At 40.1% G+C, this 26,190-nt stretch overlaps 1 protein-coding gene and 2 pseudogenes across 2 annotated transcripts in view; 1 reads left to right on the top strand and 2 right to left on the bottom strand.

Annotated features, from left to right (window-relative positions):
• LOC146463753 (uncharacterized) overlaps positions 1 to 20,337 on the bottom strand; it is a 44,320-nt pseudogene extending 23,983 nt beyond the window's left edge. Inside the window, exons 1-4 of the transcript XR_014856863.1 lie at positions 20,192 to 20,337; positions 18,710 to 18,797; positions 7,632 to 8,500; positions 1,992 to 6,407 (exon numbers count right to left, since the gene is read on the bottom strand). The product of XR_014856863.1 is annotated as an uncharacterized LOC146463753 (transcript). The remainder of the gene's footprint in view (positions 1 to 1,991; positions 6,408 to 7,631; positions 8,501 to 18,709; positions 18,798 to 20,191) is intronic.
• Positions 13,308 to 16,974, bottom strand: LOC146463754 (uncharacterized; annotated as a pseudogene).
• Positions 20,338 to 21,148: 811 nt separating the features above from the next.
• Positions 21,149 to 25,645, top strand: LOC146463752 (DNA polymerase epsilon subunit 4-like). Its single transcript, XM_085084048.1, has 4 exons — positions 21,149 to 21,362; positions 23,298 to 23,382; positions 24,981 to 25,022; positions 25,267 to 25,645. The coding sequence occupies exons 1-4, from the start codon at positions 21,186 to 21,188 to the stop codon at positions 25,278 to 25,280; spliced, it is 318 nt and encodes a 105-aa protein (XP_084940174.1). The 5' UTR covers positions 21,149 to 21,185; the 3' UTR covers positions 25,281 to 25,645.
• The last annotated feature ends 545 nt before the right edge of the window (positions 25,646 to 26,190 follow it).

Here is a 26,190-nt window from a genome sequence, read left to right as displayed (position 1 = left end):
GCCTACTCCTCGGCAATGCCAGTAATGGCCTTTTATGTTACGTTTGCATGCAGGAATTTTAATCTTCCTTGAAATACTCATATTTGATACACATTCAGGTTGGCCGGCTTGAATGTTTGGTGGATGACTGTTGTCTTGGAGGCGCATAAATGGAAGAAAAGGGGAATTAAATTATGAGAATGAGTAGACACAATTGACGTATGAAGGGGTCCCACTTCTCTGCGATCAGAGGAGAGGGAAGGAGAATCACAGGTTGATCCCGAAGTCGTCTCTGCTCTTTTCTTTGTGAAAGCTGAGTCGTTGTGTTTAAACCAACTTTGTTTAACGAGGGTGACACTTAACAGTCTGACGACTGACAAACCTGTGGCCCTCGGATTCCAGTTCGAATTGGAACTCCAAAAGTCAAACCTCTGTGTCATGGTTTCACGTTTTTACCAGGCAGTTTCTCTAAACGTATGTACACTAAAAGGCGGTGTGACCCGGACTGTACAGAAAACCAACAACTTCATTATTAATCTTAAAGGAAACCTCCACTGATGAAATAAGTTAACGTTAAATTGTTGAAACTACAATCTTAATTTACATTTTGTTGGAAAACATGGAAATAATGTTTCTGTGTTGGACAAAACAGGATTTGCTTATTGCTCATTTTCCCTTTTAAATTTCATGGGCGCCACCAAGTTGGATTTCATGACGTAATACGGTAGTTCAATTGTTTCACACAAAAGAACTTCCGTTCACTGACAATAATGGCAACCGTATGACGTCACAAAATCCAAAATGGCGGCGCGCGGGAAATTTAAAAGCGAAAATAGACAATAATCGTATCAAATTTTTAGCACACTTGAATGTTATTTGTACGTTTTGAAGCACGATAAAAGTCGGACCCAGTTGAAAAAACACCACAGGGCCGGGAAGAAACCTCCCTTCATTTCCCTCAATTACGAATGGTTTTCTCTCCCAGAGTACAAAGACTCAGACCTAAATGTGACAACCATCCGATGAACGCCATTTGAAAACCTGGGCATACAATTGAACAGCTTTAATTCTGGGTGAGTATTTAGAACAAGAATTTTAGTATGTAAATCAATATTAATTGCAGGCATTCAAAAGTACTTCCTTATCGTAGAAGTCTTTCTAATTTTGCTGCTTACTTAACTTAAACTCAGTTGAAAGTTTTCAATTGTTCCTTATATACAATTATGTACAACAACAGCTTTTTAGTCAAACCGTCCCTAGAACTTTTACGTCTGTTTACACGAAGGACTGTGACAGAAGAGCCTGTGTCCACCCACCTAACCGAGCTATCCTGAGTTCGCCAACTTTTTATTATACAATAACTTTATTTAATGGCCTTTATCCATGCTTTAATGGAATGATCCCTATATTATTTTACTACTTTTTTACTTTACATGCCAGGGTGCATCGAGTAGCTCTTGGCTTAACAGTTCAAAGTCAGTGTCGTTAGTATATCTAGAATCGATGATACGTACTTTGTGTTTGCACACTTGTTCTACATTTTCGCCGTAAATGAGGTAACGGTCACTTAACCAAAGCTGATAGAAACCACATTTATTGAACATCTCTTGGGTGTTAGTAAATAACACATCTATTAGTGATTCAGAATAAGCAGTTAACCTAAAGGACTCATTAATCATGCAGTGCACACCATTGACCTCTTCCAGATCTACAAGAATCTTCCCATCTCCGTTATCTGGTTCTAGTCTCGTTCTAGTAAAAGCTGATACTGTGTCATTCCGATGTCACGGTAACCATGAGCTGTTTTTGCATGTCCTTCTCCAAATAGTTTTCTTCTAACATCAAACGCGTGCTGGTGTGACTGGAGGGCAGAGGTGTAGTCACCAAGCTGATATTGTGTGATCCCAAGTGAATGGTAACTATAAGCTGTGTCTGTATGTTCTTCTCCAAACAGTCACCAAGCTGATATTGTGTGATCCCAAGTGAATGGTAACTATAAGCTGTGTCTGTATGTTCTTCTCCAAACAGTTTTCGTCTAACATCTAACGCGTGCTAATGTGACTGCAGGGAAGAGGTGTAGTCACCAAGCTGATATTGTGTGATCCCGATCTCACCGTAACTATGAGCTGTTTTTGAAGGTTCTTCTCCAAATAGTTTTCTTCTAACATGTAACGCGTGCTGGTGTGACTGCAGGGCAGAGGTGTAGTCACCAAGCTGGTATTGTGTGATCCTGAGTAAATGATAACTATGAGTTGTGTCTGTATGTTCCTCTCCAAACAGTTTTCTTCTAACATCTAACGCCTGCTGGTCTGACTGGAGAGCAGAGTTGTAGTCACCAAGCTGATATTGTGTGATCCCGATCTCACGGTAACTATGAGCTGTTTTTGAAGGTTCTTCTACAAATAGTTTTCTTCTAACATCTAACGCGTGCTGGTGTGACTGCAGGGAAGAGGTGTTGTCACCAAGCTGATATTTTGTGATCCCGAGTGAATGGTACCTAGCAGCTGTGTCTGCATGTTATTCTCCAAACAGTTTTCTTCTAACATCTAACGCATGCTGGTGTGACTGGATAGCAGAGGTGTAGTCACCAAGCTGATATTGTGTGATCCCGATCTCATAGTAACTAACAGCTGTTTCTGCATGTTCTTCTCCAAATAGTTTTCTTCTAACATCTAACGCGTGCTGGTGTGACTGCAGGGAAGAGGTGTAGTCACCAAGCCGATATTGTGAGATCCCGAGAAAATGGTAACTATGAGCTGTGTCTGCATGTTCTTCTCCAAACAGTTTTCTTTTAACATCTAACGCCTGCTGGTGTGACTGGAGAGAAGAGGTGTAGTCACCAAGCTAATATTGTGTCATCCCGATCTCATGGTAACTATGAGCAGTGTCTGCATGCTCTTCTCCAAATAGTTTTCTTCTAAGATCTAACGCGTGCTGGTGTGACTGTAGAGCAGAGGTGTAGTCACCAAGCCGAAATTGTGTGATTCCGATCTCATTGTAACTTTTAGCGGTCTCTGCATGTTCTTCTCCAAACAGTTTTCTTCTAACATCTAACGCGTGCTGGTGTGACTGGAGGGCAGAGGTGTAGTCACCAAGCTGATATTGTGTGATCCCGATCTCACGGTAACTATGACCTGTGTCTGCATGTTCTTCTCCAAACAGTTTTCTTCTAACATCTAACGCGTTCTGGTATGACTGTAGAGCAGAGGTGTAGTCACCAAGCAAATATTGTGTGACTCCGATCCCATGGTAACTATCAGTTGTACTTGCATGTTCTTCTCCTAATAGTTTTCTTCTAACATCTAACGCGTGCTGGTGTGACTGGAGAGCAGAGGTGTAGTCACCAAGCTGATATTGTGTCATCCCGAGTGAATGGTAACTATTAGCTGTGCTTGTATGTTCTTCTCCAAACAGTTTTCTTCTTACATCTAACGCGTGCTGGTCTGACTGGAGAGCAGAAGTGTAGTCACCAAGCAGATATTGTGTCATCGAGAGTGAATGGTAACTATCAGCTGTGTTTGCATGTTCTTCTCCAAACAGTTTTCTTCTAACATCTAACGCCTGCTGGTCTGACTGTAGAGCAGAGGTGTAGTCACCAAGCAGATATTGTGTGACTCCGATCCCATGGTAACTATCAGCTGTAATTGCATGTTCTTCTCCTAATAGTTTTCTTCTAACATCCAACGCGTGCTTGTGTGACTGGAGAGCAGAGGTGTGGTCACCAAGCTTACTCTGTGTGATCCCGAGTGAATGGTAACTATTAGCTGTGTCTACATGTTCTTCTCCAAACAGTTTTCTTTTAACATCTAACGCCTGCTGGTGTGACTGGAGAGAAGAGGTGTAGTCACCAAGCTGATATTGTGTCATCCCGATCTCATGGTAACTTTGAGCTGTGTCTGCATGTTCTTCTCCAAACAGTTTTCTTCTAACATCTAACGCGTGCTGGTGTGACTGTAGAGCAGAGGTGTAGTCACCAAGCAGATATTGTGTGACTCCGATCCCATGGTAACTATCAGCTGTACTTGCATGTTCTTCTCCTAATAGTTTTCTTCTAACATCTAACGCGTGCTTGTGTGACTGGAGAGCAGAGGTGTAGTCACCGAGGTGGTATTGTGTGATCCCGAGTGAATGGTAACTGTTTGCTGTGCTTCTGTGTTCTTTTCCAAAAAGCCCTAGTGTTATTTCTAACGAACGCATATTTGCTTCAAGAGCCTCCTGATAGTTTTCATTGCTTTGGTGAACCGTACCAAGATCCAAGTAACACTTAGCAAGTGCTTCACTATGTACTTGATAACGGGAGATAGAGGCTTCCTTATGTTTGCTGGAATTACCTTCGCTGTAATTACATTGCTTGAGAGCTGTTTGATGAAAATTGATTCTTTCTTTGTACAGTTTCACTTGGTCTTCAATGCAGATGAAGTCCCCTATCAAGGTTATCAAGGTGGCAACAATGCGATGGAAATTGAACAAACCCGGAGAGACTAGGATCTCCGTTTCCACTTCTTTTAGTATTTGAAAAACAGTATTACTTAAATACTGCCTTGTATCAGTATCAATAAAATTCTTTGCTGCTTTGCTGACAAGAAAGATGACTTCTAGTTTAAGTGGCTGATTAAGAAGAACGCTGGTGTCTCTTTGAGGGTTCGTTTCATTTTCAGTCTTTGCTTTTCCTTGTTTTTCCAGTGGCGGAATAACAAGTAACTGTGTGTCTCCAGCCATTCTGCATTCATTCTGTGCCATTCTGAAAAACTTAGTGGAGTTTGACACGTTCGTTTTAAATTTGTAGAAAGAAGCAAGGATCTGGAAAATGACAGCTCTAAGGATGATTTGCTGCGGAGTTCCGTGCATTAAAGGAAATGCCTCAAGTAAACAGTGAATTCCATCTTCTGTTTTTCCGGTTACAATTTGGCAGATTCCTAAGTAGCACAAACGTTTGCCTTCTTCCACGGAAACTGAACTGGACGAGACTTGCATGTTTTTCGCGTGAGAAAGCCGCTGTATATTTCCGCTAGCAGCCTCATTCACTACATTTCTAAAACAACTGGAAATAAGTAATTGCCTGTAGTACACACGTTCGCCAAGGTTATCTGCAGCCTGTAAAGCTTTGTTGAAAATATCGTCAAAGTTGTTTTGCTCAGTACCACTCCAAAATAACGAGACTAAAAAGATCTCCGCCTTAACCAAGACTTGAAAAACACTCGAAGCTGTCCTGGGATCCAAAATACCCTCTAAAATGCTTGTAAGAATAATATGTTTATCTTCGTAGAATGCTATAAATGCTTCCATGGAGTGACCAGTAAGAAATTGGTCGTTCAGCTTCTCGAAGAGGGAAACGTAAAACGCATTGAAGCGGGATTTTGAGTTTAAAACCGTTTCTTTCATTTCTTGTTCCCCCTTTTCTCTTGCAAATGATTGAATTAGCTTGTGCATTGAGAATGACCCGAGGTTTGCAGTTGAATCGAGAAGGGATTTCCTCAGGAGGCTTTGTAATATCTTCTTGGCATCGAAAATTCTTGTCTCTCCTAAAACAGCTGCAGCGACCTCGATAGTGAAATTTGAAGGAAGAATGCATAAGGAAACTAGCGCCTCTTTTTCTTTTGCAGAGAGTCTGTGGAAAGAGGAGTCAAAAAGAAATTGCAGTCGCTGATTGGTCGGATAATCTGGGTTGTCTAACATCTTCAAGATGCTTTCTGTTGAAGATTTCATAAAATCTTTAAGAAACTGACTTGGTTGATCACTGTCTCCGGAAATTAAGGAACATAACAACCTTATGGTCAAAGGTACATGTCCACAAATTTGCGTAATTCGTCTGCAGTTGGAGGTGTTAACAGCTGGAAGCAATGCGTGAACTAGGGATTGAGAAGAAGCTTCATTCAAAGGTCGTATTCTTACAGACTCAAGTCCTTGAAAATTCAAGTTCATGAATTGGAAGGACTCTCTTGTTGTTACAATGAATGTCACCTTTTCATTTCGCCGAAGAATTTCTTCCAGAAGTTGAATGACGTCTTCTTTCACTTTCGGTAATCCACTTTCTAATACGTCATCGGCATTATCAAGAATAACTATCAAGGGATCTAAAATTTCGCCAACACGTTGGCAAAGCTCGTCATCCAGGGATAGACGCTGAACCGATGCTTGATCATTTGTGGCAAATTGCCTGACAAGGCTAAGAAGCTTTGATGTGATATCTTTTTTTGACTGAAGTCCTCGCAGTGAGAGAAAATAGACGGGCAGTCCTTCAGATTTGAGACCATGTCCCACTGCAATTGCAACCGACGTTTTTCCGAATCCCGGTGAACCCCAGACCGACACGATTCTGGTCGATTCGGAAGTAACGTGACCGATGATCTCCTGACACTCTGTTTGGCGGCCAGTGAAGTTAGGAACCATTGGAGGAAGGCAGGATCTTGTCAGCGATGCTTTCGCACCTTTAAAGACAAAAAAATGTATGTCAGTTTTGTTTAAAACGCGGCCTCTCTCTTTCTCTCTCCCTGTGGCCTCCTTGCACCGCTCTCTTTACTGATTTAATGGTCCGCGACCTTTGGAGTAAACTAGGGTTAATTTCTGGCATTAGTCATGTAATGAATAAAGTAAACCAAAGATATTTCGCCAATTCTGTTCTTAACCTGAGCAAAAACAGCATCCCCAATAGGAGAAAGATTTTAACGTCATTCCTGTTATTTCAGGTTCAGTAAAGGGTAAAAGTTTCATGGTGGCCTCATTTGACTACGACTACCAGAAGGCATTTCGTTTTCCTTTTCCAACTCAAATTTTCGATCAGAATATGGAGGAAATAACGAAAGCTATGATTAGCATGAAAAATAGAAAAATGAAGGGTTCTGATTATTATAGTCAAATGATGTCATAGTTACAATGTCCTGCTTCAATAATAAGGGTGACCAAATCCGTTTCCAGGGTCTTTAGGCGTATATGCTGCGCTCGTCTGTAAGAGGCAAAGAACAGAGGAAGTGTATACAGTAAAAACCCATGTATAAGAACCAGGATTTTTAAATTTAGCCTAAACAGGTTCTTATATAAATGGTACTTAAAGCAAGTTTAGGCTACCAAGTTCATCAAATAGGTTCTTATATTTTCATATGAATTTCATTTAAATGTTATAAATATCATCTCATAATACAATAAGTCATTTATACCGTAATACCTAAAGGCAGTACAGTGCAGGTATGTCCTTAACAAAACATATGCTCAAACAAACTTATAGTCAGTCCTCTCTCTGAAATGTCATTTCAAAGTTGATACCAAGAAAATCTACCTATACACTTTTACAGCAACTCCACTGATAAGAACCTCACTTAAAATTTTAGCCTTACTAGGTTTTTATGTGGAGGGAGCTTAAAATGAAAATTTTAACCTAACAGGCTCTTAAGACCCAGTTTCTTATACGCGGGTTTTTACTGTATTTGTGTTTTGGTCGCTAGACGAGAGTTCACTGTTTGTGACAAGGAGGTTTCTGTAATATACAGGTAATCAAAGTAAGGTGTAACTGTCCAGCCTGGTTTTCAGGGATTTTCCCCTAAAAAATTACAAGGTTGGGAACGAGCTTAGACTAAGTGTTAAGTTTTCCATCAAAATATTCCTTGAAGGTTTTTATTACCTCTGACGCCTATATTATGAGACTGGAAGGTCCTTACCTGAAGTCGTCAACTGAGCATCGCGTTGATGTTGCTCCGATCTTAGCTCGTTAATCCTTTGTTCCAACATTGCGATGTCTCTTTTATTTGCTGTGTCGCCTTCCAGATTCAGCTTAATGGCAGCTGCCAATGCTTTTAAATCGTCGATGTCTGCAGTTATGCCCTCAAGAAACATGATGTACTTTCGAGTCTCCTCTCTGATACCTTGTTCCAATTTATGGACTTCATTTGTTGGAAAGTCCAACTCGGTCAAACTTCCAACGGCATCAATCACAGCCGTCGTAACTCCAAGAGCTATGAACGTATCTTTAGCTATTTGCACACGTTGATCAAATGTTATTTTGTCCATCTCTGAGCCTGGCGAATGGCAAAGTGCATTTCTCAGCAGTCGAAGTTGATCAATCGCAAGTGCAAAGGTTTCAGCATTGTTTCCAACCTTGCTCAACACGGATACATGAAAACTTCCGGAAGGTACACCACGAGGCTTTACATACAAATCACTGAGTGTTCTGCGGTGACCTGAGCTATCTGGTAACGCGAAGGACTGCGCAAAGATAGTAGCCTGGAATAAGGCGGTGCAATCCCATTCATTGTAAGACAGGTTTTTAGGAACTCTGGTTGTACCACCCTCTGTGGACACAAACAGATTTCTCACAGCAAGGGAGTCATCCCAGAGTTGGAATCCTGGGCGATGTCCAAAGGTGTTGTCCCACATGGTTTTGAAAGTCTGACGTAACGCTTTGGGGAATTCATTTAAAACGAGGGATGAAAACTTGAAGTAATTTAATTCTTCGTCTCGATAAGGCCTCAACGCCATCTCGTATCAACATGTGTTACAAATGATACGGATCCAACTGGACTTGAATTAACTGAAACCAATGAGAGAATAAATTGAGGTAAATACTCACTTCTTTAGCATTTTGAATCGCCAGAAAATTGGCCTTTCTACCCTTCTTGTCAGTCGCCAACAAATGTTGAATATCTGTGGCCAAGTTGATTCAAAATTGGTCTAGTTTAGGTATGAATTCCAAGATCTTTTCGAATTATATTAATTGTTGTTACTTTAAGGTCTCTCACAGCAGTTTCCAGCATTTATATTTTGAGAGATGAACACTACCACTTTTTATCAATTGATAAAACGATAATGGTATCAAACGAACACCTGATCATTGGAAAGCAAGTCCTGGTCACTTTCTGGACTTAATAGCTTGCCATGAAAAGCATAACCTGATTAAAAAAACCTTTTCTAGTTTAGGTAGTTACAATTTAAAAACAAGCTAGGTGACCCCCATTTATCTATGGCATCGTGATCAGCTGCAAGTTTTTCAAAGTTTAAAAAAACTATAAGGAGGGGTTCTTAGCCACCTGTTTTTAACTTGTTATACTGTTACTATGGTAACCTATCAAGTTGCCATAATCCTGTTCATTTACTGTGCTGTTGCCAAGACGTGTCTTCGCCCTTACGAAGATGCCGTAGAAAACCATGACAGGGTCCACTGCGTATTTTAACAAATCATAACTTTCCTCGCTTTTAGTCCACGTCATAAATTTCAACCAAATGTTAGTGAAAACAATTTACATAACAAACTGAAGACTAAGATGTTTTTGCGAATTCAAGATTAACGTGATCAATACAAAACCAATCAGCATTTTCTCACAGCTTGTCGGCTCTGTGTGGCACGCATGGCGTGCGTAAAAGAAAGAGAGTTCTAAGTGGAAAGGCAGCCGATTTGAAAAAAATCCATAAAGCTGTCAAATGTCTGAGAGGATAATAGCTCTAAGTGGAAGTGATGCATAACCACCCGGAATTGTGCTTGAGACTCAAAGTATAGATTGAAATATACTGTAATCTTTTGATTGTTTTTATTTGCTCACTGGATTCATTTTCCCACTATTTTAAAATACACTAATATTCTCCAAATTTCGTCTGCTTGCTAAAAAAGACCCACTTGGTTAGGTGTAGAGAATGTCTCGGCTGTTTTGTTCTGAGTCAGATCAACAGTCACGACCCAAAGCCCCGAAACAATTCAGAATACAACACAGTCAGTAAATAAATAGAAATAGCAGAAAGCCAGTCAGCTAAAATTAGCTCGGCGGCTCTTGTTTAGTGTCATCAATGCGGATTATCGGACGTGCAAAAATGTCCTTGCAAGAGCACCTTTTTATCTCATTTTGGTCTCTAGTGATATGACTTAACGTTGTGTGGTCAGGATGGATTTAGTTAAGAGGCTCTTGCCCAAAACTCAACACACACACATTTTAATTATTCATAATTCCGAATGAAGCCAATATCAAACCGACAAAAATGAGTCAAACTTCCCTTTCTATTTCAGATCAACACCAGAAAATCTTTTCCTTTATCAAAAAACTAGTAAAAAGTCCATCACCATCTCAGATGAGTGGGTACTGAGATACCCTGCTTCAATCTTTAAGTGATTTCAGACAAGTGAAACCACTTAAACGGCACCCAGATGTGCGCATGCTTATACACGTTGTACAAGGGAGGGGTGGGTAGATCTTACCTTTTGGTAATATATAATGAAACAACACACACTGAGAGCCTAGTAAAATAAGCAATATTATTCAAATCAAATTTGTCCGTGTCATTCACAGTTTGCTGCAAAGAATTCGGGTCATCGTCATTACTGGGTCTCGGCTACAACTAACTCAGTAAGAACAACTTTTCAGTTGAACTTGTCTTTCAGTCCTTTGCATTAATTTCAATAATAACATACCGTTCTTAAACAGTTTCAAAACGTGTCCTAATAACGCAGCTCCCGACGGATGAGCAATTAGATTCAAAATTCAGTCTAACTGAGTTTGCAAGATAAAGACTAAATTATGTGCGCATGTAAGCACTTATTTACAAGAGCTTCCGTTTTATTTTTAAAAACAGTGTACAGTCAACTCCCTTTATTGCGAACATCCTCGGCACCACGAGTTAGTGTCCTTAATAGCGAGAGTCTGTAATAGCAGGAATTTATTTCAGTCAAATGTCTGTAATTTATTTTTGCCGGGGATTTAGCTGCTGTCCGTATTATCGGGGTGTCCATAATAGCAAGGTGTCCGCAAGGCGAGAGTTGACCGTAATTACATAAAAAGAAACACCTACTCCTTCAGGAGTTCATACAAATGGGTGCTTAGGACTAAAATTTTTGACGGCGAATCGTGCGCGAAGCTCAAAGGCTTTCCTCTGCTTGAAACTTCGCTTCGACAGCATTTCAGTTTCTCGAAAGTCAGGCGACGTTCGAAGACGACAGGGCGGGAACTGCAAGTTCTGTCTTGGAGCCATGAAGCCCCACTTTTCCTCATTAAAAGATGCAAAACTCCAAAGTTGTTGGGGGACACTATAAACGGCGGTTTATTACCCCACCTCAAAGCAAATGACTTGCAAACTCTTATGAGTTACATTCCGACGATGCCGACAAATAATGTTGCGAAATGCAGCGTGACTCCTTCAGGCAATTTACGCAATAGCTAGAACCTTCACAGTAGTGGGGTTTCCTGGCGTATCGAAACTGAAAATTCCAAACTATTTATGTCAGCGGAGAATTTATAATTGTCATTTGCGATGGACGCGACGGTGTGTAAAAACAAAATAATAATAAAAACAAACTTTCGCGAATCGCTGGCGCGGAAGAAACCTCCAATACAGGAGTACGCGGGTTCAAAGTACATTTGTTCAATGCAACATGGTTTACAATCTTCACACTGATTTTAGCAGCCTTAAGGCTAGTTTACACGTGAGATAAGCATATGCACGAGGTGACATACGCAGGCGCAGTGAATTAAAATTTTGGCGCCAAAATGTTAAATCCAAGATGGAGGACGCCGAGGAAGTATTCAGTGACGAGGAGATGTTGTTGCTTGATCTTCTCTCGTGATTAAGCTTGTGTTATCCCGTTTTACACGGGCGACGCAACAAGCACAAGGATTTCCTTTTCTTGTGCTTACGTTTATGCTTGCGCTTATACTTGCGTCACCCCCGGTTTACACGTTGGTTTCTTGTGCTTATATTATGCTTGCGTCGTTCTTGCAAACCAGCCTTTAGGGCCGATTATTTACATAGATCTGGTTGTAGACTGAATCGAGCTTTAAACGAGGACTCCAGAAATCACGGCTACAGTGCTTAGCTAAGCTTGGTCTTAACGGCATCATTAGAACATGGGGTAGCCGGCCGCAGCTCATGAAGTCTACAACTAACCGTTGCTTTGCAAGTCCGGTTATTGTTTTGACTTCACATTGGTTACCAAGATTGTATGTTCAAGCACTGCATACATAATCGCCCATTTCATAATTAACATTAAAGTAAAGTACGGTCAACAAATTTTAGATTAAGGAAGAAATTTTGTCATTGCAGTATTCAGCTTTCGATTTTGGGACACTGAGAATAAGGGCTACAATAGCACTAGCAAGAACAAAAGTTATTGGAGAGTAATTTTAGAGTGCTTCGACGCGACGGATCCCAGTCAAAGTGATTTGAAGGCACTACAAGGATGCTAAAAATAATAAAAAATCCCGACAGAGAAAGAGTTTGACGAGCACGGGAGCCAATGAGCACTTGGCTGCAAATACGACAGTGTGAGATTCTCCACTGGCAACTGGAATTGTAGACCACAAAACAGTTGTATATTTTAAATCGATCGAACGCCGCTAAGCGTCTCCCCCCAATCCCACTCTGTGATTATACACTCGCTCCAGACCTTTCGTGCGAAGACCGCGCGCATACGAATGACAGACCAATGCAAAATATACGACAGTTTTGGAGTCCACTGGAACTGAAGGTTGCCCTTTAAGCAATTAACCAGACTTGCCACTGATTGCCTCCAGAAGCGAAACCGGTTCCGAAAATCTCCGTGGTCTGCTTCTAGTTTGAACTTTTCCCTTCCTGTCTTTTTATTTTAAATTTTTCTAATGTACTGGGTCCGCAGTAATTGGCTTGCGCTGTTGCGGGTTCCCTGCCATATTTTGTTGTTAATGTATTCTGTAAGTTGTTGATCATTATTGTAACGTATTTTCTGTTGGCGAAGCAAATAAAATACAATAAAATAAAATACAACATAAATGTTGTTTAAATAAGCAGTGGCATCTCGGGAAAATCCCTGGGCTTAGACCTCAACGACGATTTCTTAATCTCGGTTTTAATAATAATCTGTGGACATCCAGTGGAAAAAGCAAACAAGGCCTACTCCTCGGCAATGCCAGTAATGGCCTTTTATGTTACGTTTGCATGCAGGAATTTTAATCTTCCTTGAAATACTCATATTTGATACACATTCAGGTTGGCCGGCTTGAATGTTTGGTGGATGACTGTTGTCTTGGAGGCGCATAAATGGAAGAAAAGGGGAATTAAATTATGAGAATGAGTAGACACAATTGACGTATGAAGGGGTCCCACTTCTCTGCGATCAGAGGAGAGGGAAGGAGAATCACAGGTTGATCCCGAAGTCGTCTCTGCTCTTTTCTTTGTGAAAGCTGAGTCGTTGTGTTTAAACCAACTTTGTTTAACGAGGGTGACACTTAACAGTCTGACGACTGACAAACCTGTGGCCCTCGGATTCCAGTTCGAATTGGAACTCCAAAAGTCAAACCTCTGTGTCATGGTTTCACGTTTTTACCAGGCAGTTTCTCTAAACGTATGTACACTAAAAGGCGGTGTGACCCGGACTGTACAGAAAACCAACAACTTCATTATTAATCTTAAAGGAAACCTCCACTGATGAAATAAGTTAACGTTAAATTGTTGAAACTACAATCTTAATTTACATTTTGTTGGAAAACATGGAAATAATGTTTCTGTGTTGGACAAAACAGGATTTGCTTATTGCTCATTTTCCCTTTTAAATTTCATGGGCGCCACCAAGTTGGATTTCATGACGTAATACGGTAGTTCAATTGTTTCACACAAAAGAACTTCCGTTCACTGACAATAATGGCAACCGTATGACGTCACAAAATCCAAAATGGCGGCGCGCGGGAAATTTAAAAGCGAAAATAGACAATAATCGTATCAAATTTTTAGCACACTTGAATGTTATTTGTACGTTTTGAAGCACGATAAAAGTCGGACCCAGTTGAAAAAACACCACAGGGCCGGGAAGAAACCTCCCTTCATTTCCCTCAATTACGAATGGTTTTCTCTCCCAGAGTACAAAGACTCAGACCTAAATGTGACAACCATCCGATGAACGCCATTTGAAAACCTGGGCATACAATTGAACAGCTTTAATTCTGGGTGAGTATTTAGAACAAGAATTTTAGTATGTAAATCAATATTAATTGCAGGCATTCAAAAGTACTTCCTTATCGTAGAAGTCTTTCTAATTTTGCTGCTTACTTAACTTAAACTCAGTTGAAAGTTTTCAATTGTTCCTTATATACAATTATGTACAACAACAGCTTTTTAGTCAAACCGTCCCTAGAACTTTTACGTCTGTTTACACGAAGGACTGTGACAGAAGAGCCTGTGTCCACCCACCTAACCGAGCTATCCTGAGTTCGCCAACTTTTTATTATACAATAACTTTATTTAATGGCCTTTATTGATGCTTTAATGGAATGATCCCTATATTATTTTACTACTTTTTTACTTTACATGCCAGGGTGCATCGAGTAGCTCTTGGCTTAACAGTTCAAAGTCAGTGTCGTTAGTATATCTAGAATCGATGATACGTACTTTGTGTTTGCACACTTGTTCTACAATTTCGCCGTAAATGAGGTAACGGTCACTTAACCAAAGCTGATAGAAACCACATTTATTGAACATCTCTTGGGTGTTAGTAAATAACACATCTATTAGTGATTCAGAATAAGCGGTTAACCTAAAGGACTCATTAATCATGCAGTGCACACCATTGACCTCTTCCAGATCTACAAGAATCTTCCCATCTCCGTTATCTGGTTCTAGTCTCGTTCTAGTAAAAGCTGATACTGTGTCATTCCGATGTCACGGTAACGATGAGCTGTTTTTGTATGTTCTTCTCCAAATAGTTTTCTTCTAACATCAAACGCGTGCTGGTGTGACTGGAGGGCAGAGGTGTAGTCACCAAGCTGATATTGTGTGATCCCAAGTGAATGGTAACTATAAGCTGTGTCTGTATGTTCTTCTCCAAACAGTCACCAAGCTGATATTGTGTGATCCCAAGTGAATGGTAACTATAAGCTGTGTCTGTATGTTCTTCTCCAAACACTTTTATTCTAACATCTAACGCGTGCTAATGTGACTGCAGGGAAGAGGTGTAGTCACCAAGCTGATATTGTGTGATCCCGATCTCACCGTAACTATGAGCTGTTTTTGAAGGTTCTTCTCCAAATAGTTTTCTTCTAACATGTAACGCGTGCTGGTGTGAGTGCAGGGCAGAGGTGTAGTCACCAAGCTGGTATTGTGTGATCCTGAGTAAATGGTAACTATGAGTTGTGTCTGCATGTTCCTCTCCAACCAGTTTTCTTCTAACATCTGACGCGTGCTGGTGTGACTGGAGAGCAGAGTTGTAGTCACCAAGCTGATATTGTGTGATCCCGATCTCACGGTAACTATGAGCTGTTTTTGAAGGTTCTTCTACAAATAGTTTTCTTCTAACATCTAACGCGTGCTGGTGTGACTGCAGGGAAGAGGTGTTGTCACCAAGCTGATATTTTGTGATCCCGAGTGAATGGTACCTAGCAGCTGTGTCTGCATGTTATTCTCCAAACAGTTTTCTTCTAACATCGAATGCGTGCTGACGTGACTGAAAAGCAGAGGTGTAATCACCAAGCTGATATTGTGAGATCCCGAGCAAATGGTAACTATGAGCTGTGTCTGCATGTTCTTCTCCAAACAGTTTTCTTTTAACATCTAACGCCTGCTGGTGTGACTGGAGAGAAGAGGTGTAGTCACCAAGCTGATATTGTGTCATCCCGATCTCATGGTAACTATGAGCTGTGTCTGCATGTTCTTCTCCAAATAGTTTTCTTCTAAGATCTAACGCGTGCTGGTCTGACTGTAGAGCAGAGGTGTAGTCACCAAGTCGATATTGTGTCATCCCGATCTCATGGTAACTATGAGCTGTGTCTGCATGTTCTTCTCCAAACAGTTTTCTTTTAACATCTAACGCCTGCTGGTGTGACTGGAGAGAAGAGGTGTAGTCACCAAGCTGATATTGTGTCATCCCGATCTCATGGTAACTATGAGCTGTGTCTGTATGTTCTTCTCCAAATAGTTTTCTTCTAAGATCTAACGCGTGCTGGTCTGACTGTAGAGCAGAGGTGTAGTCACCAAGCCGATATTGTGTCATCCCGATCTCATGGTAACTATGAGCTGTGTCTGCATGTTCTTCTCCAAACAGTTTTCTTTTAACATCTAACCGCACAGAAATACTTCGATATTAGTAGGCACCTTCCTTAAAAGACTTACAAAGTCTCCTGGATGGGCAACAGAAAAGAGACGGAAAGCTGGAGAAAGCGAGCGAGGGGAAGAATCGACAGATCACCGAGAAGCTGTGAAAAGGCTAGCGAAGTGACCATTGTTATTTAATGATCAGAACGTCAGGAGCGAAGAGGAAGAATCGCCGAACTTGGGCATTGATCCGAGCTTCTTTGAAAAGCCAAAAATCTCTAGAAGTTGTGGTGCATTTGAATTTTTCTTCGGGGCCAAGAGTAAAAGAAATCGACCACACAAACGCCCGAAGTGTAATTAAGAATAATAATACTACGAGGCGGAACAACAACCACGATCGAAGCCGTGTTGGCAAAGTTTTTCGCTATTACGAAGCTTTGATATATAATGGATTTCTCGAAACCAGTGGGAAGAACGGCCATTACATCTTTTCCCGACAAGACCGTTCTACTGCTAGCTTCTGTTCCTCTTTGAGAACTAAGCCGCCGAGTTGATCGCTTAAATTTACGAAAAAATTGCTGCTACACTCTCTCACGAGGTTAACAAGCAATAGAGTTATTTCAGTAGAGTTATGACTTGGAGTTAGAGTCAACGACTGCTAAAATCCTGAATTCAAGATTTTGGAGGGCTAGTGATCTGAAATGTTGACATCCAAACGTCTGAAGAAGTCAATTACATATCAAACCTTTGTCTCACAGTAGCTATTGTTTATGGACCAATCGGAATTTTCCGTTGTTGGTGGGACGGAAAATTCGAACGCATTGGTTACAGTTAAGGGCGCGGTTCCTTTTCTTCCCGCCTCCCCCTAGTCTCTTCTCGTTTATTTCTCCTCGCTCCAGTCTCGCTGCGCTGTGAGCGCATCCTCTCGACTAAACAGAAAGAGACTGCTTGCAGTCTAGTTTACATCACAACGCGCGCCGAACAATGATCTCACCTGATATCATTATTTTACCCTTCATTTGTTTTCATTTCGTATTGTTTCGTTTCGCAAAATATAGTAAGCCCAAGAAACCAGCTGCGGTTTTACGAATGTGAGAAGGTATAATTTTTTAGCGTATTTTTTTTCCTGGTTAGAAAGTCCATCCAAGTAGCCGGTTGTTGTTTTGCTTCTTCTTTTGCATGGCCACGGAACTTGATTGCAAGCAGCAAAAAGGTCTTTTTCCAGTTCAACATGAGCAAGGAAACAGTGAAAGCATACAGAGTTCAATATGGACGTTGCAAAAACTGCGTAACAACTTTGCAGCGTCATAACTTTCCACAACTGTTTAGACTTTCTCCAACAACAAATAATTTATCGGGTACTATTTGAACCATATCATACTGGCCAAAGTGACACGGAAAGCAGCTGAGGAAAAATTCACTTAAGTTAAAAAAGTCCTTACGTATCTGAGTACATATTCGCAAAGTGTAAGCTTTTTTCATTCATTCAACTGTAGCAACACACGCAGAGCCACCGCTTTGGCGCCTTTCTGAAATCATGTGATCAATAGGCCGCTTATTCCTAATCTCGTACCCAGATCTCCCACGGTCACTTCGACATTCCCGAACCGACTGAGATCAGGGTACGAGATTAGCTTATTCCATCTTTCCCGGTCTTCTTTCAGTATTTTTACCTTTTCTTGTGAGAGTCTAATTCCTGAAATGTGGGCACAGCGGAGATATTCCCTGGCAGAATTTTAAAATTTGGACGCCATTTTGAACGGTTAGAACAAAAATTCAATTTCTCCACGCGCGATCCTGGCCATTTACACGCGTGCGCGCACGCGCGTATGGCGCAATTTTCTCTAAAAATAGATTTTTTGGTACAACACATGGGGACAAGCCCACAAGTCAAAATGGCATCTCGTTACGGTCTCCATCCCTGGTTATTGCTCCTGTTCAAAGTCCAACCGGCGCTAGCGCAAATGGGAAGTGTTTAAGCTGTTTTAATCCAATCAATATTCTAAAATAAGAGACCTTTTCACGGTTTATGTCGCCTTCTTCTTGTTTGCGGTGGGAGGGATGCAGGGGATAAACACGGCTAACGTTACTGTAAATGTATGACATCTTCGTTGACTTATTTCTAATTTCCCGAGGTCTAAAAGTGGACGAAACAGAAGAGGAAGACGGAGATTTATATCACGATTCACCGAACAGCGGTGAGGATTCGGAACCCAAAAATCCAATGTCCAGTAAAAGCGAGAAGGCAAGCGACAGTGCTAGCCAAATTCCATCGTTGGAACGCGTGGCCAATTTTCTTCTTGTAACGGTTTGTCGATCTAGGAGAAGTGGAGCCTATTCGCTTCAATAACAGAATTGATTTGCTTATTGCCACTTACACTCAACTTGTGCCATGTTTTAAAATGGCTTAAAAGCCTTCGAAAAATCTGGAAACGGTCTCTTTTTTGTCGATTGGGAACCACGTAAAACCACCAAAAGAACGTACACATTTTTGGGTTGCTTCGTGTATGGAAAGGAACTATTCGAGTGAAGTTTAATTTAGACACAATCCGAAATATCATTTCATTCACCTGTTCAATTCACGACTTCGTTCGTGGAGAAAGGAATAATTATTGACATGCAATGGGAAAAGGAAAGAAGGCTTACTCTTTACCAATGCCAATGATGGAGCACTGTGATCTTTCTGTGAGCCAACGCACAGATCAAAGGTCGAATGAATAATTTTGCGCCCACTAGCCTTTAGAAAGGCCTCCACGGTACTTACTGGTTCGCTAATGGTAGCTTCAGTTGAGTAGCTCCATGCAGCTCTGAAAGATGTTCGGTAGAGATGCGTTGACTGGTGTACAGGATAACTGAAACGCAAGCGAAATGATTCCCTCAAGCGCATTGCATCAAGTGTCTATTAAAACTCTTGAGATTTACATTCCCACACTACACAAATGTGGCGTGACTCTCTCAGGTATTGTTTCAGCTCCTTGATCTGTGAGGGGTATGGACTGGGTAAAATAGCAACGTAGTGATAGCAGTAGCGCAAACAATTTGCAAAACTCAAATGTAAAACTACTTGACTCAGGGTCGAGATAGAACTAGTAATAGTTATACAGTACGTGAACCCAGTTCGAGTTTTCTAAGACTGAAGAAGACAGTGCATATTTTCTCTCTCCTCTCCTCTCCCCCCTCCCCCACCCCCACTAAGGAAAAATGTGGAAAGGGAGAACTACATTAGCAGTCTCTTCGCCTTTATGGTCAGGACAACTAAGGTGATCTACATTCCAACACGTACTGTACCTCGTTTGTTTGTTCTGGAACTGAAACTAAATCATCTGAGGTCGTGTAAGGTCGTGGGCTCAGCAGCGAAGTGTTTATCTGATGCGTCAGATCGTCCAGGGGGAGGAGATCAATATATTTGCGATCACGAGGGTGCTCTTCGTACGTTTACGGAAAATATAAAGTTTATTATTTTATGACATTCACATTCAAGAGTAAAAAGGGGGAAAAATATGAAAGAAAGCTTAATAACTCTTGTACCCTGTGAACAGGCTTGAACGAAAAATTTCCACCCACACACTCAATGAACTCACTCGATTTTGCTCCAATCCCGGCCGAACTTTTGCGCTTTCCTTATGCAAGTCTCTTCTCAGGCTACTAATCTTCAGAATTATTACATCTGAGGATGGATGCAAATTCATGAGGGGAAATTTATCATTTTTAATCGAAATTATACTTCCTTAGAAAGTTTTCTAAACCTTTGGCAAGTAGCACTAGTTATATCTTGGCAGTTCCTCCCCCCCCCCCCCCCCCCCCCCCCCGCCGCCTCCCCCTCTCGAATAAAGAACAAAGAGAGCTTTTAGTGAGACAGGAAATGCCTCAGTGACTCTCGACTCTTACTACATAAAAAATTCCTTCTGAATACTTTCTATCACTAATCAGACAAGATGGTTAACAAGAAGACATTTCAGGCATTAGATGTCGTGGATTCCAAACAGGCGGAAACAGCTCACGCAATTCCCAGACTGAGACAAAATGACTACAGTTGATTTCATGGAGCCACCCTGCGTTGTTTGGCCACAGTCGGTGCAGAGCGCTAGCAATTTTATAGATTTAGGCATGCACCAAGCACACTATAAAGGTCTATTAAACATCCCCCTTCAATAATTTGATGAAACGACAAGAATCAAAGATTGAATTACCCTATCTGGCGTCCAGTAGCTTTCATGCAAAACTATGAACCGCATGGTAAGATTACCTCAAAAACAGCCTCAAAACTTGTAAAAAATGTCAGCAATACCTCCAGGGATAGTTCGAGCTCAAACGAAATGACCGTTCACGAACGCCGACTGAAATTTTGTGGAAGAAATGTGGGCTGACCTGTTACACATATCGGTTACACCCTTCGTACTGAGGGAAATGCCAAACATAATAGGGCAGTGACGAATTTTTTTTTTTATTCATTTTTATTTTTATTTATAAACTTCGCAAGAGGAGAAAAAAAACATGTAGAAACCTGTGACAGGAGAGAACTTACAGAACGATAAGTTCCAATAACGAGGCTCCTTCACGCATAAATGAAATTACAGCATAATAATTTGAAGATGCTATTGAATTGCTAGGGTAAAAACACATTCAGTGTCAACAATGGTCTTTGTTTAGTTTACATGTACAGACTTTCCGCGTTCTCGCGTTCTCTTCCTTTTGCTTTTTAAAATCCTTTAAGAGCGGCTGCCCAAGAATATCGAGAACTCGCGGTTAAAACTGAAATTTCGGATTTCGTCATATTTTGTCAGAATAGTGTGAGATACCGTGATCGCGTCCGTAATAATAATAATAATAATAATAATAATAATAATAATAATAATAATAATAATAATAATAATAATAATAATAATAATAATAATAATAATAATAAATAAAAAAGAACGCGACCGAGAACTTAACTCGGCGACTCACGGCCCGAGTAATAACGAACAACAGATTGCAAAAGATATTTTTATTAATTTGTTTTCTTGGAGAGTCGAATAAATTTTGAGAAACGCACTCTAGAGCTGATGAAGGATACATGAAAGCTTTGTCTTTCCATTGTTTTTATTTCTTTTTCTTTTAATTTTGATTTCCGTGGAAGTAGTTTATTCAAATTCAATATTTCAACTTTCGGCGGAAGTGGAAAAGAAAGAAACCAAACCGCGCAGACTGGGCACCAGTATTTTCTTTTCCGCCAGTTTCCCGCCAGTTTCAGATTCAAGATGGCGGACACAGAAGAACAAACAGCGGACTCTGTGGAAGGAAGCTTGCAAAATGAAGAAACTTCAGCAGGAAGGTTAACACAGTTTCCACAGACTAGAATTCGAAATATGATGAAGATTGATCCTGATCTACATTTGGCCAACCGGGAGTCGGTATTCCTTTTAACCAAAGCCGCAGTAAGTGTTCAATTATAACAATTTTAAACAAACATGGCAGTTAATTCTCAGTACAGTTCTTCACCCTTTGCAGATTTAAATTAATATGATTCACATTTCATTTACTTAATCTTAAAGCTATCCGTAATAGCTGCCTGTTTATGAGGCAGGAATGTCTTCACGTTCAACAATCAAGCAATTAGCTCATCAGTTGCTAGCTTATAATTTTAAGCTTGAAAAATTATAGTGCTATGCATGATTGTGAGGGTCTAAAGATTTTTTCACAGCCCTATACATTAATTTATGTATACATTTTCAGACCCAAACTCTATTCAGGCTCACTGTTTGTGGAAGAGAGCCAGTCTGCAGATTATGGCAGATCTTACGTGTGTAAAGGCATTTTATAAAAATATAATTATAATAAGAGGAATTTTCTGAAACTTGTGCGTGCACTTTCCATGCTCTGCAGACTGGTAAGAGTGTTAGTATGACAGGGGTGCACGTATGATTAATGTTGGGGGCTGTGCGCCAACCTTTTCTAGAGCTCCCAAAATGTACTTGCAACCAGCAATAGACCCTTCTCCAAAATGGCGGCAACAGATTTGGATGAGTTAAAATTGAACTGAATGAAAAAAAAGATACCAGCACTGGAAAGAGCACCTTTACTTTAGTAACCTTGCAAAGTTTCAGCATATTATGTGTTATATCAGCTTAGGATATATAAGATGAAATTTGACAAATTTGCAGACGTTTGTATGACTGGGGGTATACGACATACCCCCAGTCATACAAACATCTGTAAATTTTTCATTTTTCAACTTACATTTGCTCAGCTGATATTACGCCTGATATGCTGAGACTTTGCAGGGTTACTAAAGTAAAAGTGCTCTTTCTAGTGCTTGTGTATGTTTTTAATTATTTTAACTTATTTGAATTTTCGGCCGCCATTTTGGAGAAGGGTCTATTTTGTTGCATACAGACAAGGATTCGAAGCTAAGTTCACAGAAGCCCTTTGGTCTTTCTGCCAAGTACTCCTGTTATGTTGGGTGCCTGTACAAAACATATTAAGAAGGCTAGAACTATAGCAGAGAGCGATAGGTGGCCCTTATCAAACAGTGGTAATGAGGTTGTTTTTGTGATAATGGTGGTGGATTGGCCATGTTCGGCATATACAGTTCTTGCATGTGGCCTTGAATTCCTTCAGGAAATGTTGCTCCAATGTTTTATCCACTGCTTTGCGCTTCATTTGCAATAAAAACCTATGATTATGGGCAAGATTTCCGAGATATGACCAGAAATGCACATTAATGAGATTCATGAATCGTATGATAGACATCACAAGGTGTCCCCTAACCTTAACTCTCACTAAAACACACATAATTCTGTCAAACATAAAGTCATATGAAAAAGACAAAAAGGCCTGGTTTATATGAAGTACCCAAATCCAGGGTTAGGTGCAGTTCTTGACATTTTTGTTACAGAACGAAGTGCAAAGCAGCATTTGAAACATTGGAGCAACGATTTCTGAAGGAATTCAAGGCCACATGCAAAAACTCTAGTGAATCTGAGCTAAAACAACAACAACAACAACAACAACAACAAAAAACTATCCAAAAGCACTTAAGCCGGTTGTACTCCCAGCCCTTCAATTAATTTTCAATTAATTTTAAATTTTCACTTTTGTCAGGCATAATTATAAATTGTCTTCTATCAATTTCATCCTATGGAGATGACTTTTGAACCCAATTAAACCAAACTGTTTTGTTTCCTAAACTGTCTGGTAACATAATATTGTGATGTTAGACTGGAGTAAATTATTTTTGTTCATTAGTATGTTTTGAGTTTAGAATTCACAGGTTATTAAAGCAAAAGTGGCTTTTAAGTTACTAAATTTTTACTTTATATGGGCTTATTAATTAAGTGTAATAAATTCATTGTTCTTCATCTTTATTCTAGGAGCTATTTGTTGAATATTTTGCAAAGGAGGCATACAAAAGAACTGTTTTAGGCAAGAGAAAAACGATACAAAAAAGGGATTTGGGTAAGTGAAAATATAGGCTTGATTGATCACACAGCCAAACTAGCTTTTACAATAACTGTCAAAATTTCAGTGCACTGATTGGCTCATAGCTATTGTCTATAAGAGTACAGACAATAAAAATGACGTCAGATGTAACTTGTGCACTTTCTCAACAGAAAATAAAGTCAATTCGGCTCAAACGTCTTCGATTTTATTGTAAAAAACAAATTGACGGCAGTTTTCTAGGGTCTATACTCTTCTGTGGTTTCTCTACTCTTAAATTTTAGTTAAGTAGTTTCTCTTCTCTATACTCTTTAGTGGTTAAGTGAGCCTGTGGCTCATGGTTCCACTTGAGTTTTGAACAGTTTATGAAGTTATTATTTTTATGGTCCATGGAGTATAGTCCAGGGGGGGGGGGAACTCGGGTATAAATTTGACGGAAGGGGGGGGGGGGGACTGACGGAGCCTAATATTTTGCACCCAAAAAAATACATGGACCTTATATTGTGCACCCAAAAACATACAAGATAATATAATATTGAAATCATGCTTTCGGATCATGCGGAAACTTTGGCTTGAATTGCGTAAGAACTATTACCCTGGCGGAAATTCGAACCCCAAAAAATTTGCACAGATTTTTTAGACCCCAAAAATACACGGTTAAATCTTCAACCCAAAAAAATCCAGGAGTTGAAAATTTTAGACCCAAAAAAATACGTCGGACCCCCCCGTCACGTTTATACCCGAGTATCCCCCCTGGGGAGTATAGACCATAAAAAGATGTCGTCGACTCACTAATTATCAGTCTTATATCACAATTAACATGATCTAAATAATGGAAACTTGTTTTGGAATTCTTGTTTTGTTGAGTGATAGCCTCAATGCCCACATGAAACTCAGCAAGGGAAAGATCTAGCTCGCCTGCTGTGCAAATATGAGGCTTTTGCCACAGGAAAAGCATTTCCTAAAGAGCCTTATGGTTGTCTAAGGATTTGTCAGGTGTACAGCCTAGTCAAAATGTCAGGTAGCCTGCAATTTTGCCGCCTTTAACGAAATATCTGCTGCCTGTTTTACACCAAAAATTAATATCATGTCTCAATAATGAATACTTTGTGTCTGGTAGTTGCCTTCTACTCAAAACGATTTTGACTGGGCTGGGTGCAGAATCTCGTCGCTGGTGTTGCTGAAGGATTCACAGGGTTGTCAGACTATATTTTTAAAGTTGGTGGGGGAAATAATAAAATTTAGTGGGGGATTTGTTTTCTTAATTGCAGTCTTATCAACTAATCTCGTAAACTAATGTACATAAACTTGTGTCAAGTTTTGAGATTCCTTCTGATCAGTAATTTCAAGCACAGGAGGACAGTTAGGTGGCAGGTGGCGGGTTGGTTTATAAAGTTGTTGTTCTTCAGCTTTTACTCTGGAGCAAGCTCGGAAGAAATTGCTTTTAACACATTGATTTCTGCTTGCTGTTTGTGTTAGTGGCTGATGATGGTTTGAAACTGCCCTGGGGACATTTGTTGGCAGAATGATCATGATTAAACATGGAGAATGATATGTAAAAATTATATTTAGGAGTTTGATTGATGCAGTAGTTTTGTGGCTTTTTTTGTTTTCAGATACAACCATTGATGAAAATGAAGAAATGGCATTTTTAGAGGGTGAGTGGTGTGGACAATTTTGTGTCTTTTTTTAAACAGGAAAATGGATGAATAAATTTGAGACACATGTAGGAAACTCAAGCCATTCTTCACCATATTTGTTGCAGGCAAGTTCTCCGTTATGAGTTAAGTTTGCTGTCCAAGATGGTGCCATCTCTGATTTGAAAATATTACCCTGGTGCTAGCCTGGTGTTGTGTCCCCTTGCTTTACTCGCTGAACATTCCTTGATTTCTTTGTTTCTAGGCACTTTGGACTAAACCACAATGGACAAATATTGAACCACAACAGCTTCTGTCAGTTTATCTTCACATAAGGAAGTCTACTTCTGGTTGCTGATGTATTAGGCAGACAAGGTTTACAGACATTCAATATTCCTTGTATATAGAAGACTTTTTTAGTGACAAAATTTGAGGTGAATGCTTCACTTCTTCAACTATGTTGAATTTGTGAGAAAATGTTTCTCCTAGAGAAAGAACTGCTGACACTAAATACACTGGGCTGGATTGCTCAAAAGTAACTGAGCTCCTTTGGTGGCAGGAAAGATGATTACTTTTATCACTTTTAAATGAAGTGTCGTCGCTAAACCTAGTTCTTACATGCTGCTAGGTCACTGAGCCTATATGTTACATTAGTATAAATCTACTAGTGTTCTATCACAAATGCCGTTCTCTGATTGGCTACTCTATTCTCTATCTATTCTGTGATAGATAGTGAGTAGCGGTTTTCAACAAAATGGGGGCTGCTTCCTCGCGTTTTCGAAGTGTCTGTGATGAGGATATAGATAACTTACTTGTTTAAATTTGAACGGCTAGTAACACAATTAGATTATTCGCTCTTGATTTCTATACATGATAGCTGATTCGGGCTGCACCCTCATGAACCATCACGCGATAGAAATCTTGAGCTCATAATAATCTAATTGTTAAGTATATGCTACTTGCTCACTAAGCCTGTTCCCATATGCTGCTGCAGTACCTGCAACATACAGTAAAATTCACTTTCATTCCAGTGTGGCCCAGGTATCTCTACGTCATACAGATTGCTTCCCACCTTTGTATGAGTTCTCCATGCTCTCTGTCAGTTTGGAATTTGTAAATAAGGTACCATTAATATATTTTCATGAAATATTTTTAATGCTGGAGGGATGTTATCTTATGGAGAGGTCTG

The sequence above is a fragment of the Pavona decussata genome, unplaced genomic scaffold, assembly GCF_977016875.1.
Source record: "Pavona decussata unplaced genomic scaffold, jaPavDecu1.1 SCAFFOLD_175, whole genome shotgun sequence".
NCBI lineage: Eukaryota > Metazoa > Cnidaria > Anthozoa > Scleractinia > Agariciidae > Pavona > Pavona decussata.
The sequence above is the reverse complement of the archived record's forward strand: the minus strand, read 5'-3'. Positions and strand labels throughout refer to the sequence as shown.

What these genes read in the sequence shown, in the direction of transcription:
- LOC146463752 (XM_085084048.1), top strand. Translation starts at nt 21,186, where the DNA reads ATGGCGGACACAGAAGAACAAACAGCGGACTCTGTGGAAGGAAGCTTG. An exon ending in TCCTTTTAACCAAAGCCGCA is followed by an intron (nt 21,363 to 23,297) that starts GTAAGTGTTCAA and finishes TCTTTATTCTAG; the next exon opens with GAGCTATTTGTTGAATATTT. An exon ending in GATACAAAAAAGGGATTTGG is followed by an intron (nt 23,383 to 24,980) that starts GTAAGTGAAAAT and finishes TTTTGTTTTCAG; the next exon opens with ATACAACCATTGATGAAAAT.